The sequence below is a fragment of the Salarias fasciatus genome, chromosome 9 (assembly GCF_902148845.1).
Source record: "Salarias fasciatus chromosome 9, fSalaFa1.1, whole genome shotgun sequence".
NCBI lineage: Eukaryota > Metazoa > Chordata > Actinopteri > Blenniiformes > Blenniidae > Salarias > Salarias fasciatus.
The window spans coordinates 15,120,464-15,135,704 of record NC_043753.1 but is presented as its reverse complement, the minus strand read 5'-3'; the positions used below and the strand labels follow the sequence as shown (position 1 = coordinate 15,135,704).

The 15,241-nt window shown below is 42.5% G+C and overlaps 1 protein-coding gene across 1 annotated transcript; it reads left to right on the top strand.

The window, feature by feature from the left end:
* The first annotated feature begins 9,390 nt into the window (after nt 1-9,390).
* trim55b (tripartite motif containing 55b) lies at nt 9,391-14,346 on the top strand. The gene is made up of 9 exons (XM_030099720.1): nt 9,391-9,812; nt 10,602-10,745; nt 11,239-11,408; nt 12,018-12,195; nt 12,354-12,449; nt 12,712-12,945; nt 13,056-13,078; nt 13,373-13,497; nt 13,577-14,346. Exons 1-9 carry the CDS (start codon nt 9,780-9,782, stop codon nt 13,723-13,725), a joined length of 1,152 nt encoding a protein of 383 aa, XP_029955580.1. The 5' UTR covers nt 9,391-9,779; the 3' UTR covers nt 13,726-14,346.
* Nucleotides 14,347-15,241: the final 895 nt, after the last annotated feature.

Below are 15,241 nucleotides of genomic sequence, written 5' to 3'. Positions count from 1 at the left end.
CGACAAATTAACAACCCGGAGCGTGTTTATCTCCCTACTACTACCTACCTATCGTCCTAAACATTAGCTACTGTATGCTTTGAAAGCGCACACCACCTGCCAGAGATGGTGCTGTTGGAGCGAGCGAAAAAAAACGCCCTTGTCCCCGCTCGACCAATGGCGTGGAGGAAGATAATGTAAGAATGACGCTGATTGGACGATCCAGACTGCAAAGAACTAAACGGCTTTCTGATTGGCTGTGAGGCCAGGGCGATCCCAAGACCTGTATGAGCAGTCGTTTGCAGACGGCGTGGACTTTCTCAAGGGTATTCCTCCACAACGGGGCTTGCCCTGCAGCGGTCCACATCATTGCCTGTGATTACCTTCCTCTCATGACTCATACTACTTGGGAACTGAGACTTGCCAGCAGTTTGAAATACAGCATAGGAAATAACAGGAATGTGATGCATCTAAGTCAAGCGGTGGCAGTTTGCCACAGGGGACTGCTTCTGGCTGTTCAAGACACATGCAAAGTTGACTCTGAGATAATCAGGTGCTGTTTGGATTCCTTACATCAGCACCGCAGGTGTACACAATATGCATGTTTTCATTGTGATAAAGTACTGCTGAGCTCCAGCTGCAGTCTAACTATCACCAATAAATTCCTCAAATTGAAAGAAACTCCCAACATCAGCCGTCCACAACGTGGACACTTTCACTGGAGGTTTCTCTGACATGCCAGTCAGCAGGAGAACAAGTGATGTGCCATGGCAACAGTCAGGCCCTGTGCCAATGCAGGCATAATCCCCTCCCTCCCCACTTCCATGGGTTTGAATGGAGTTGCCCACAATGATGCCCCCCACAAAGAGATCCTGCCTCTTTTCCAAGCAACTAAGGCAACAGTGTCTCACACAACAACAAATGGAAAGAGCTCAAGCTGATAGTAACATTTGATTTATGATGAAGAGATTTGTGTCGTCAGATTCTTCAACTTTCTCAGGAGTAAGAAGATGCACAGTTTGAGACTGCCTTTCTCTGTGGAGTTTCCATGTTTTCCCAATGTGCATGGCGTCAACACACAGACCTGCAGCAGTTCCTTAAATTATTCTCAGGGGGATTTGCTCAGAGGAGGAACATAATAAAAGAAAGAATTCCACTAAATATTCCCTTCTGACTGTAGCTTATACAGTTTCTCACACGAAACTGGGAAAACCACTGAAAGTACTTGGAAATGTTTTACTCTGTAATACTGAAACACCTTGAGGCTGAGAGTAGACTGAAAACCTTCCAATTGAATATTAATGGCTACTTTAACTGTGGTGTTGGATTCAGTGTAAATGACTAACATGACACGTCCTGCTTTTTAAAGGTATCTGCTTCAAACACTTCAGAGTCAACCACACAAGGGTGGTTCTGTTCTTACATTAGTTTACAAACCTGCTGTTGCCAGACAGCCCTGAAACTGCTTGATCTGGCACACAACTGTGTCAGTGGCATATCGCATGTGCGTGCACACCACAGCACATATTTTACACCCACTCCTTTAGTATATGTCAGGGGAAATGATTTGGGAGGCAATTGTGTTAATTAATTTCTCCTGCAGCCATTTTTTTTTTCTTTTTGGCACATACACAAAAGTAGCACACACCCTGAATACACACATCTCCGCAGCAGGTGTGCTTAAGTGCTGGTGCATCATCCTCGGGAGCCTTTGGTGAAACAGGTGAGCTGCATACCTGCTGATTCCCCTTGGGGCGACAGGTGCAGTGCATGCTTCAGAGGCCTCCGGTCCTCCACTGTTCTTACTGAAAATCCACAGGAGACTCTGTAATCCACCATGGTGCCCCTAATTGTTTTATCTTTTACCCTCTGACGCCACTGCCAGCAAGCCATTATGTTTTCCTTCATTAGCCATGAAGCGATTTCCCACCTGTAGTTATCTTTAAACTGATTGACTATGCATATTTATAAACAGGCGCATAAACAGGCACACCATGATGCACATATATACATGCCCATGAACGTTTTTATATTTGTTGTACATAAACTCAATTTCTTTTCTTTTTTTTTAATGAACTTAAAACTAAACAATAGCAAATAATAATTTTACATGACACACCATTTAAGAAAGGTTATCAAAAATACAGCAAGTGGACCAAAAAGAGGCCTCTCAGATATCTCATTATGGCCTGTTCATTATTTAAAAAACAAAACAAAACAAAACAAAACTTAATGTTGTCAAAGTAGACGCCAATTGCAATACTGTTTTTGAAAACAGAGGTCGGCATAATGGTGCAAAAATGAACGTTTTCAGAATGGAATCACACTTCTCTATCCTAAAAAAACAACAACAAAAAAATTGTGGCTATGTGCATATTTCATGTTGTCATGCTTTAAGAGGACTGAACGTAACTCCTCAATCGAAATGAGTTTGACGCTCCTGCGTTGACGGCGTTGCTGCATGTATGTAGCGTCACCTTGTGGTGAAAAAAGCTCCTGCAATGGAGGATCAGTACAAATGGTGTGCGCTTTGCAAATCTGGAGAATATTTTTTGCAAAGTAAAATTGGTTTTGTGTTTATTTATTTTTTTTTTTTTCTCAACCAATTACCAAACAACAAATTATAATCCTAGAGGACTTACACCCAGAACATATTTGTGTGTGTGCGTGTGTGTGTGTGTGTGTGTGTGTGTGTGTGTGTGTGTGTGTGTGTGTGTGTGTGTGTGTGTGTGTGTGTGTGTTACTGAAGTGTTTAATCCCCTGTCCATTGTCATGGTCCACAATAGACTTACTAAAAACAGCCTGAATTAAAAAGCAGCCATCCTCCATCCTGTCGTGATGACGTCAGTAATTACGTCAGTATGCGGCTGTGGACGTGCCGGCTATATTTCCCCCTCTTCACCACTAGATGGCACCATTCCACCATGTTAAAGGCCAGTCAAGCTTTCAGCCACAGTCTCAGAGTGAGAGCCGCATCTCTGCTGATCTGCACATTGTTTATTGATTGAAATCCCTAATCGAGATTCATTTAAGGAATTTTGAACTGTTACTGCCTGACTAAGAGTAAAATTCGCAAGTTTGGAGCATTTTTAAGGTTAAAAATATGAATTGGCGCCTGAAATTGAACATTTTTTGAGATGCATAATGGATAACACTTTAAATACAGCTTTACATGACCATGATAATTCATATAATTGCTATGCTTCTGTAGTTTTGAAACACTCTAATTAACACAGTCAGTTCATGATATGTAGATGAGCTAGCGGATGCTGCTTCTTGTGATTTAAAGGGTATGAGGTTTAAGACAAGCACATGAATGCTGAGCACCCCTCAGTTTCCCATGACCACGAGCTGCAGTGGTTCTTGTTCAAACAGGCTGACGTCTATTTTACGTCACGGTATGGGAGAAGGTGTTACATAAAGTTCTGTGTGGAAATGTGGCTTTTCAGTGGGATCTTTCTTCTAATCAACCAGACATTATGTCAAATATCATAATGAACTACTTGGAAAGGTGTGAGGATTCAAGTTATGTTCACTGTGAATCCATCACCCATCTGCCTGCAGCAATACTTTAAGCTATTACTTTAAATCTGTGATGAGCTTTCACAGGGACTTTTCTTCTTCGGCTGGATTATAGTGAGCTGATGCTGTGGGTTCATGTGTTCTATTGCATGGCTGTACAGTCTTGACATATAATACACCACCGCATGGGCTTCCAGTGAGGTATCAGGCTTTATGTTGGGTTTTTTTCCCCTGTAAAAGTACCTAGAAATGATAAAAAAAAAAAGCTAAATTGTGCTTGTTGTGAAGAGAATACATACATGCAGATCTCCACTCCGCTAAATCAACTATGATCTAACAATGACTAAGTCATCGCGATGTTTGACAGGGAATAGAGATAGCATAAAGGTGCTCTTAGTTTATACTGATGTAACCATCCGTCTTCTATTTGTAAGTGACAGCTCATCAACTAAAAAGACCATACATTGTCACTGGATTGTGCACATGGCCACAGGAAGAACATGCAAACTTTACACTGTACCATTTCTCACCTGGATCTCATTCTATGGAATTGTTTTGCTAAAACTGTTCTCAAAATTTTAGCAGGTTAGATGAGGACAGACATGGAAATGCAGAAACAGATATTTTTGAAAAAAAAACTCCACATAACAGGCCATGTTAATTTCTTGCCTGCGACTGCTTACCATCTGCATGAATACAACATGACTTCCACCTAACTGAAATATTCATAGAAGTGAGCAGATGGCATCTTTTTGCTGTACTCCTTTTTTTAGTTTCACACACACTTTTATATTGCCGTCGAGCTCGTAGACCGCCATGCGTGTGTTAAACGCTGTGTGTGCATGTGTGTAATACCTCCCCTGGTGCATTATATGGCCTTGACTGTGTTCGCACACCCTTTTTACTATATACATGAGGCATCGCCAAGCAAAGCAGGAGTTTCACACTGTGCTCTTTAAAATAGCAGCTTTTAGCGTCAAAAGCAGCACTGTCTCTCATTCATGGCGGGCTTTCATCTCCACGAAATCTCCGTAGCGCTCTTAATTTGTCAATCTTTATTGAGTTTTTAACCAACAGGCGCTCCAATATTATGAGTCAGACAGTAATGGCTTGAAAATTATGAATACATTTCAAACAAAAAGAACATCTTTAATTGATGCCGTCTGAATTGACTTTTAGGCGTCTTCCTAAATGCTCGAGCATTTAGGCAGCCCTTGCTTTTTGTCAATGAATATGTAATCATACTGGTTTAGTCTTTTCAAGGATTACTCATTTAACTGGGAATATGGTGTGCCCACAGCTCACAAAGTGTCTAAAAAACATCATTTGCATCATTTGTGGTGCATCACAGAAAAACACATCAACATAAGTGAAAAACTGTGAAATACATGTGTGTCACACTCGACGGCAAAATGAATAATTCTGTCTTTACACACTTGCATGGATTTAAATGCCACGTAATAGCAAAACTTCACAGGTACAGAAATGGCATCTTTCATTTCATGCTTAATTTTCACCTTAAAAAATGAAAACACGTGAAAACACATGTTCTTACAGCCGGTTGTACCTGATTGGACTCTAAAGGTTAAACAAGAGACAGATTGGAGTTTAATAGAGACACTTATTCATTTACACTGAAATCATCAGTCTAAAGATGTGTAAATATGACTCACTGCTTATGATGCGCTTGTGCAGTGTGTGTACAGCCACGAAGCCTCACTATAATGAGAACAGAGTTAGCAGGAAGGCTGATGTGATGGTGTGAGTCAGAAGAAAAAAACACGGGAGGTATGTTGGGATGATTTTACGACTCATTTGCTCTGGAAGAATATCAATTGGTTCAAAGCTGAATATAATTTACCAGGTACCTTGACATATTTAATTTGACTCCACAAAATAATGACCAATAATCTGAAATGTCAAAAAATGAACTTTGACATGCACCAAAAAAAAAAAAAAAAAAATCTGTCATAAAAAACTGTCTTTCCCCACAATTAAAAATAAGCTTGGTTATAAAAAAAATTCAAAGAACATGGATAAAAAAGTAGATGCACCATCCACGATCTGATCAAAACTCTATGTGAAATACTTTTACCTTTTTAGATTTGCTTCAAGCATCTCTTCTTGTGGGGACATTCAGAAATTATGAAAGCTTTCATCTTCATAAAAGCACTCGTGCATTAATGTAAGCGCTCTATTAGCAGAGAATCCTGTGAAATGGAATCACTGGACATACATGAAAAAAATGTCCATTATAAATGAAGACGCTTCATTAGAGTGTGATGCGTGTCACAGTCCTCCACACCACTGGTAATTTTCCTTTCTGAGTCAGCCACAGTCATGCCTTTAGAGCAGCACCGTCAGAATTCAAAGCAAATTATGATGTTTGCTTTCATGAGGAGCTACGAGCAAACCAGACACCAAACAATCATCTTTAATGATCTCCATTTTGAACAGGAATGCTCGCAGGTGTGATCTTTTTCCATTTTACATTCAGAGGACACAGGATCCTAACAGACCGGGAGTCCTTTGTGATCTGGCATTGTCTGATCATAAAATCTGAGCCTGTATCTTTATTTGTAGTTCTGCAGTGCAGTTTCCAGTGCTCTCTATACCATTCATACCATTCAGTGTCATAATATTTCATGTAGAAAGGATTGAAGACTATTCAAGACATTTTTCTCATTTCACAAGAAGGTGGAAAATGGCTATACCAAACCCTGTAATCACTGAAAAAGAAAGTGATTTAGTTTGCAGGATGTTGGCTGCGCTGTCAATAGACTGAATTGAGACTCTAATTCGATACAAAGGTTGTCACAATGAGTTGAAAAATACCCACTACCTTGAACAGGATGTAAGCACTATAGAAGATGGATGGAGGGATGATTAAAATGTAAGTTAAAATGATTATCTTTTACTTTCTGTTAATTATATAGATATTAAAGTAAAGACTGCAAAACATTCCTAATTTCATATACTGTACAATTAGTCTTCATTGTCATCCCAAAGCAAATACTAATTGCAAAGACAAAACAGGCTGTACAGAGTTGCTTAAACCACTAATTTATAGGCGGACGGCGGAAAACAAACAAACAAACAAACAAAAATCACTCTCCTTCCAGCAGCATGAACCACCGACCTCAGGAGTTCTGAAAAGACAATTTGTCCGTTCTGATTGGCTTTTGAAAAACTGAGGTGGCCATATGATTGGTTTTTAAAAGAAAGACTAGGGTGATTACTTCTGAAAAGATGAATTGGCTGATGTGATTAGTGGTTGTTAGAGAAAAAAAATTATTCATTCTCTTTTGAGCCAGATTCAAACCAGCAATCAAAAGATGCCGTCTGAACCACTTCAGTCCTTCACTGCTGTCAAAGGGAAGTCCAACACATGTTTGACCTGATTCAAATTATATAAAAAGAACCTTATTCTGTCTTTATCTCAGTACTGTATGTTGGATTCTTTTAATTTTTTTGATTTTAGCGTTTATTTAACCAGGTCAGTCCCGCTGAGACACAATGATCTCTTTTCCAAGGGAAGCCTGGCCAAGACAGCAGCTTAAAACATTGTTTCATGAATGAGAACAGACAGCGCAGAGGTCAGATAAAATACAAATCAGACAAATAAGGGGAGTCACGCGTAATCCTGCCGTTTGAGAATGTAATTAATATGGTTTTAGAAACATTTTAAACAAGTTTCCTACCCATAAGCTGATGTTCCTTTAGGTTAAAGGCAGTCTGCATGTAGCCCAGGGCCTCCAGGGTGGAGGCAGAACTGTAAATAACCATATCGTCAGCATAAAAACTGAATTTTGCATTAGGGACGTTTCTGCCAAGTGTGTTCATGTAAATACGGAACAAAATTGGGCCCAAAATAGAGCCCTGAGGCACACCAGAAAATACATTTAGCAACTTAGAAGTACTACCATCAACATGTACACATTGCTTTCTGTTTGGCAAATAATAAGCAAACCAGCCAGATGCTTGATTTGACAGATCAATATCTGTTAATAGTCGTATCAACAGAATGGTCCACAGTGTCAAAGGCCTTGGAGAGGTCAACAAAGATGGCTGTGCAGAATTTTCTTGTGATCCAGCCACTCATAGCGATGAAGTCCACTGCAAGCTTTAAAAACCTGGGTTCTAAAAGCAAAAGCACCTGTCCGAGTACCTGTGTCAGAACATGACTTTGTGAGCCACGTTTCAGACAGAACGAGAACGTCTGCATCAGTTGATTTGGCTCCGATGTGCAACATGTCAGTCTTTGGGAGCAGGCTAGGAATATTTAGATGGATTACACCGGCCCAGACCTTTCCCGGAACTCAGATGGCGTGTTATAAACGCTAACACCTAACCATAATGAGCTCGTCAGGTTTAAATGTCATGGTTGTTCAATGTCCTCAAGCGACCTGAAAACAACTACCAAATAATGACGACTACAACGGCTCAGACGGGGACTTAGCTCAAATGGTAGCGTGCTCGTGTAGCGTGTGAGGGATAGTTGGGGTCAGTGCCTCCATTCTCCAGCACACCTTTCTCAGTTCAAAGTTCACTAATACAGCAAAATATTAGTTAGCGGTCTCTGAAGTCCATCAAAACTTTGGATGCGGAGCTCAAGCGGAGCGGAACCATTACATCAAGCAGCAGTAGCTTGACGTAATAGATGCATGGCCACAAGCACGAGTCTATTTTTTTCGACAACTGGAAATGTTTTGCACAGCCTTGATGGCAAAACTACTCCTGACTGATATTCTAGGATGTATTGAATGTTTTGAAGTCATTTTCATGCAAAAGTGGTTAACCAGGGTGAAATCCAAGAAGGCTGCCAAATGTACTTTTCCTTGTATTTCTGGCCGTAAGTGTCTCAATAGTAAAGATATATGTTTTATGGGTCAAATAATGCACTGGAATGCCTTCCAGGTTTCTTGTTTAAGTTCAAACAATTATGGCTGCCATGATGGAAGCCATTCGGCCTGTTGAGATACAGATAATACAGTACATTATGCTTATAACCCCATAAAACATATTTGCCATGTTCTGCATGTCTGCTAATGGAGTCATGATAACATTTTCTTCCAAAAAAAATGATATTACATTTATTATTATTATTATTATTATTATTATTATTAATAATAATAATAATAATAATAATAATAATAATAATAATAATAATATCTTTGCTCAGCAAAAAATTGCTAATCATCAGGTTTACATTTAAAGGTGCATTAAGGAGTTTTTCAACTTTGAAAATGCTTATTTTCCACCATAAATATGTTAAAAAGATCCAATGATGTGTACAATTTGCCCTGACATATTAATTATAAGTACCGCTAACAGCGCTAAATTGTCACTTGAAAGTTGCGGTGCCGGTTCGGCACCAGAATTTTTTGGGGGAGAATTTGAGATGATGTGACGTAATGCGCGCTCCCGCTGGCCTGATTTCCTTAGGTTTCGTTTTGTCCGCCATTACTCCGCCAGATGTTAAGTGAGCAACAACTGAGCAGTATTCAGGATGGATCTTCCAGAAAGTAAGAAAAGACCGGCTTCTAGCACTGACACAACTCCAGCACAGACTCCACCAGGCAAAAGAAACTTAAATTTTACTCGAGCGCTACTTAAAGAGCGGGGAAGACGTTCCCGTCTTCCGTGCACGTACATGGACGCAAGCCAGTGTTTCACTAAGCTGCAACTACGCACAAGGCCTGCAGGGGCCGTTGTTTCGCATAAAATGTGCAAACTCCTTAATGCACCTTTAATATATCCTAGAATTTGCATTTTAGTCAGGTACAAACATTACATTACATTTTCAGAAGTCAGCATAATGGAACTAATCTCTGGACTACAGTCGCTGGTACTAAACACTCAAAGAAATACTGACAGAAATAATGGTTCCTCTGTACTGTGAACATCAAGATAGAACAATACTTTTCATTTTAAAACTTTGAAATCAGGTTTTAACACATGCTTTGAAAAAAAAAATCTGATTTTTAAAATATACGTCTTCCTGTTATTCAGTCTAGAAATGTAAACAATTAACAGTAGCTTCACTTTGCTTCAGTCTTTAAGTTTTTAGTTTTTCAGCGTCAGTGTCAGACTTGCTCTTGCAGCAGTTCCTCGGGCAAAACAAACATTTCTGTCATATACAAATACCAGATTTTATCAGATTGTGCATTATGTTGTGCATATGGAAATTATGTGTCCCTGTTGTTTTCAGAGCAGCCAGATTTGTGGCAAAGAAGTCAGGAGGAAGACACTGACCCCGTTCCAAGAATGAGTGCAGAATGGGAAGGACCGTTGTGCCAAAGCTGAGCAGGGTGGTTCTTCATCTGGTTGCCCCTGTTGTCTTGTGCATCAGTGTATTTGGAAGAGTTTCCTTTGGGCCACAATGCCTGACACAAATGCACGCTTGTCGTGGTCGTGTGACGTGGTGTTTAAAAAAATGAGAATACAGTGCTCATTGGTGAGGATTTGAAAATGAACATGTCTGAAAAATGATCCAGGTATTGCCAAGGGAAGGGTCAGGGTAGCTTTAATGTACATCTGGACAACACGGTACTTTATTAGACACCAACACACAAATGCCCATCTTGCACACACTGCACACTTTCTTCCTTTTGTCCTGACATGGCAGGAAAAATTTGCTTTTTCAACAGTTTTCTACACAGCAGCTTTGGTTTCGAGTCCAGTAATTGGCAAAATATCATTTTCATATAGATGTAATAATCAAAGGCTTTCAGGAAATTAACTTTTTAAGGGTTTTTAAATGCATTGTCAACATCCTCAACCACGGCGGCACGTGTCTGCAGCACACAGACATCAGGTGACCCCCGAGGGCAGCGTGGAGGAAGCCGCGGCCGACAGGCAGCTGCTCGGCACCACCCTGTTCGGTTTCAAAAAAGGGCAGGGTAAAAATGGCAACCTTCGACGTGACAGCAGTAGCTGCTAAAAACAGACGTGACACCGGCGAGATACGAGCCTCCACCCTCCGGGACGAGAGCGCCAGGCCTACTTTTCAGCCAGACAGAGGGCCGACGCTCCGCTGCTTTCAGCAACAAATACACTTTTCTTTAGTCTTTTTTTTGTTGTTATTGTCATTGGTGTAGATTAGTTTGCCAAAATCTGAAGTCATGGACAACTTGGAGAAACAGCTGATTTGTCCCATATGCCTGGAAATGTTTACAAAACCTGTGGTCATCCTGCCATGCCAGCACAACCTCTGTAGAAAATGTGCCAATGATGTTTTCCAGGTAAGCAACTCACATCTTTCAGTTTTTTTCTTTTTTTAATTTACAGTCTGTCTTTTAACAGAAGGAACTGCGACGCTGTATATCCGTGTCCATTGTTGGGGTATTTGCACTGTTGATATTTATATCACATGGCCTGGCCTACATTTCTGATTTATTGAAGAACGAAACACTCACCGTTTGGATAAGAGTCTGAAATGTCGCACTTTAAAACAAATCAATATCTATTGGCTGAACTAACAACTACTTCATGTGATAAATCACTGGAATTGGAAAATGTTTAGTCCTCGGAGTCAGTCATTTAGACGTGTTAGTCCCTGCATTAAAAGCCTTGTGAATCATCAATAGAGCTTTGGTAATGAGGGATTTTTTATGGGCTGTTAAACCACTAAATTAACATTTCTTAGCTGTTCATTAGAACTGTTAATTTTTTCCTGACGGAGATCAAATCCACTCACCGCCGTTTATTAAGGATCTGAACTGTCTTTGCCTGCAGGCTTCAAACCCGTACCTCCCGACGAGAAGCGGCTCGCTCACGTCCGGCGGCCGCTTCAGATGCCCGTCCTGCAGACACGAGGTGGTTCTGGACAGGCACGGCGTCTACGGCCTGCAGAGGAACCTGCTGGTGGAGAACATCATTGACATGTTCAAGCAGGAGTCCAGCAGGTGATGGTTTTGTCCTTGTTTAACACAAATTGCCACAACGGGGAGTTTTCTTTATTATTCAGCGAACAGCTATAGTGAATGAGGGAATGGATGAACGCAAGAAGTGTCCGAGTTACAAGTGTGGCCTGACAGAGAGCTGGAGTGGATGACAAGATGCTTTAGTACATCTGATTTCTCCAGGATCTGACTGAACAGCCAAAAGGCTGCTGTGACATTAGATCCACAACACTTCTGCTCTCAGGAAGCTTCAGCGTCCCTCTGAATCAGGCCTGTGCGGCTCTGCTATGGACGATCAAACTTATGAGGAAAGACTGTATCTGATATAATTCTTAAGAGGATAAGAATACATGACAGTGCGAGTTACAGAGAGAAAGAGTGCGGAATTCGTTGCAGACCTGCACCCACACCTGTGTACCACTCAGCATAAAGGAGTATCGATTACAGTGCCGGTAGTCCGTGTGTGGGGCGAGCCTGACTGACAGATCGTCAATAAACCGCTGGGATGTGTAACGGTGACATTATCAAACTGGCCGGACGCGTCACATCAATATGCGGCCAGATGTGCGCCGCGACGGGGAAATACAACTGTTTTCATTTACGCCTAAACAGCAGCAAGCCGGCGCCGGCGAGCAAGGAAGAGACGCCCATGTGCGACGTCCACGAGGACGAGAAGATCAACATCTTCTGCGTGACCCACGGCGTGCCCACGTGCTCCATGTGCAAGGTTTTCGGGGCCCACAAAGACTGCGAGGTGGCGCCGATCACCAGCATCTACCAGACGAAGAAGGTGAGGGCATGTTCTCCCCGTGTTTTAAAGGAAGTGAATTTGAGTGCCAAAAAAGTAACTTTTTGCCGCGTTTTATTCAGTGCATTTTTTTTTGCTACTTCACTCAAGTTTTAGGTCGGTAATCAGAGCGTGTGTCCTTGTCCCCCCCCCCCCCCCAGACAGAGCTGAGTGACGGGATTGCCATGATGGTCGGCCACAACGACAGGATGCAAGGCATCATTAGTCAGCTGGAGGAAGCCTGTCGTGCCATAGAGGTCAGTGTCCCACCGCCGCTCACTCAACGCAGCGAGCCCCACTCTGCACCTGGTGCCTCTAATGCGCCTGTACAGACATACAGACTGATGTAACGCGTCCTTGTGGCAACCACTCTCGCTGCTTTTACCAGTCTGTGAGATATTAACAACTGTCTGCTTTACGCGCCCCGTCTTCCACTTTCCGCCAGTTTTTTTTCCCTCCATATCTTGAATCGTTATTACTTTCAGAGTTTATGATGTTTCCTCTGCCTCGTTCGTCCAGGAAAATGGCCGCAGGCAGAAAACGCTGGTGTGTGAAAAGTTTGACCACCTGTACTCCATCCTGGAGGAGAAGAAGAGGGAGATGAGTCAGAAGGTGACGGCCGAACAGGAGGAAAAGGTGAACTACATCCGGGGCCTGACCAGGAAGTACGGCGATCACCTGGAGGAGAGCTGTAAGGTTGTGGAGATGGGCATCCAGACGATGGAGGAATCTGAAATGGCGTTGTTTCTGCAGGTCAAAGCCTATTTCAGATACTGATGAAAAATGTTGACAGACAATACATGAGTTCCTCCGAAGTATGCGCTTTATGCACAAAAAGAAAATGGTCTGTTTTTCTCTTTTAGAACACAAAGGCTCTGCTTAAACAGTGAGTATGTGATGCACCGATTCGTCATGGAAAATATCACCTTCCTCATTTTTCTGTCCTTTTATGGTTTGCATGGTTTTTTTTTTTTCATAGCCCGAACACTCATTCATCAAAATCACACCTTCGCTCAGTAGCTGTGGAAAGTAAATCTGTGAAATGTTGCAAATCCCTATATTTAACCTTTGCATGCTAAAATGACTGCCGCAAACGCGCAAAACATCACAGGTTGGATACATTTGAGAGCCGCCACCTTGTCGAACTATAAATATGCCGTTTTGCACCTCATGTGCTCAGGATCGCAGACGCATCCAGCACGGCGCACTTGGACAAAGTGGAGCGCGGCTACGAGAGCATGGATCACTACACTGTGGAGTTTAAGAAAGAGAGCAAGGCCCTGCGCGGCCTCGACTTCCTGCAAGGTGACGAGGGCAGATTTTCATCATGGCCGCCGATGGCGACGTCACTTTTAACTCAGGGCACCTTTCTCCGCCCCCGCAGGCGACGAAGACGAAGACGAGGAGGACGAGGACGCGGAGGCGGGCGCCGGGGAGGGAGAGGGGGCTCAGACCGCGGCTTCAGCCGCCTCCGCTCAGCCGCCGGTCGCCTCCCCCTCCCCCGGCGTAGCCAGGAGCGCCGCCTCCACCTAGCCACCGTCGGCCCGCGGCCCAGGCAACGCCCAAAACCGGGAGCACGATAATTGTAGCTCCGAGATGTTGATTTCAGGTCAGTTGTGATACGTTTTCTCACAGATCGGGGAGCTGTGAGACGAATTTAGATCTGTGCCAAAGGGAAACCCTGAGCTGGGAGGCAGATCTGAAGGAAGAGGCAAAAGTTTCAGTTTTCTGTCTCTCATTTGTTGTCATCGTGCGTCACCGCTTACCGACACATCCCGCTTCTCTTTCCTCTTAATAAACAAGCGTTTGGGGTCTTCTTTTACTTCTGAAATTTATTGACCAACCAACAATGAGAACCTGTGGGTTCTTTCCAGATAAATTCATGCATTTTTTTTTATGAAGCTGACCTTTTGCAACTCACCGCTTAGAGATCATTAGAGTGCATGACAGGAGGGCCTCTGGTCTTTCTCCCTGTTATGTACTTTTTTTTTATTTAAGACTGATCTAACTTTATAGGTCCAGCATCAGTGTAAAAAACTACCGCCTGGCATTTCAGTATTTCCTACAACCAACTGCTTATATTTTGTTTCCTGTCCGTTGTTGTACAGCTGATATATTTTCCTATTACAGGATTTATTGTATATGTGACACATTGTGGGACATTAAAAGCAATCTGAGTACAAATATAGAGTACTGGTTGTTCTGAAATGCACAAGATATTGTTTAATCTTTTGGTGTTGCTGTACTTTCAATCAATTTTTTTTTTTCATTTCTCCTTCTCTCTCTACTCTCAGAGGAAATGCAGCTTGTTAGGTTATAGCCCCCTTCTCAGAGAAGACCGTCACAGTCCTCCTGCTGTGGGTTGATAAAAGCACCGATGCATAGTGTCCGCTACACTTTCAAGCCACGTCGTCGTTCGTCTTGCTACGGTTCTTACCATTCTGTCGATCCACTATAGCTGCTTCGCCACTGAGACTCCTCTAATTATTACACTGTGAGTTTACAAGTAGGCTCAATCCGGCACCGAGCCCCAAGTCCAAACAGGATGACTCACAGCCACGGCTCTCGTTTGGTTTCCCCTGCCACGGTGGGTCAAGGATCGACATCCACACACACACACAGTCCTTTGCACTCATTAGCCGTCGGTGGAGCGTCTTTGAGCTATCTGTGGTTGCCTCTGCTGGTATAATGGGGAATGCCTCCCGAGGATTAAAGGCTTGGAAGAAAGGATGCTGTACAAATGTTTACCTGCATGACTGCGGGCGCCCCAGCAGCACGCTTGTTCATATCTTTGGCAAATTGTTGCTTTTGAAAGCTTTTTTTGTCACTGTTAGAGAGGAGGCATGCTGTTAACCCACGACTTGGCTCCAGAGCAATGCCATGGTTACACCATATACAATTTTTGTGTTCAGTTAGAAGAAAAAAAAAGCCCCAACCTTTCCCTTCTGTGATATCCAATCAATATCTGTGTAGGCATGATTCAAGATGCTGTGTGGCCATTTGTGCTCTCTATAACCACAAGTTTTCTTTTTTTTCCTTCCCTGAACTA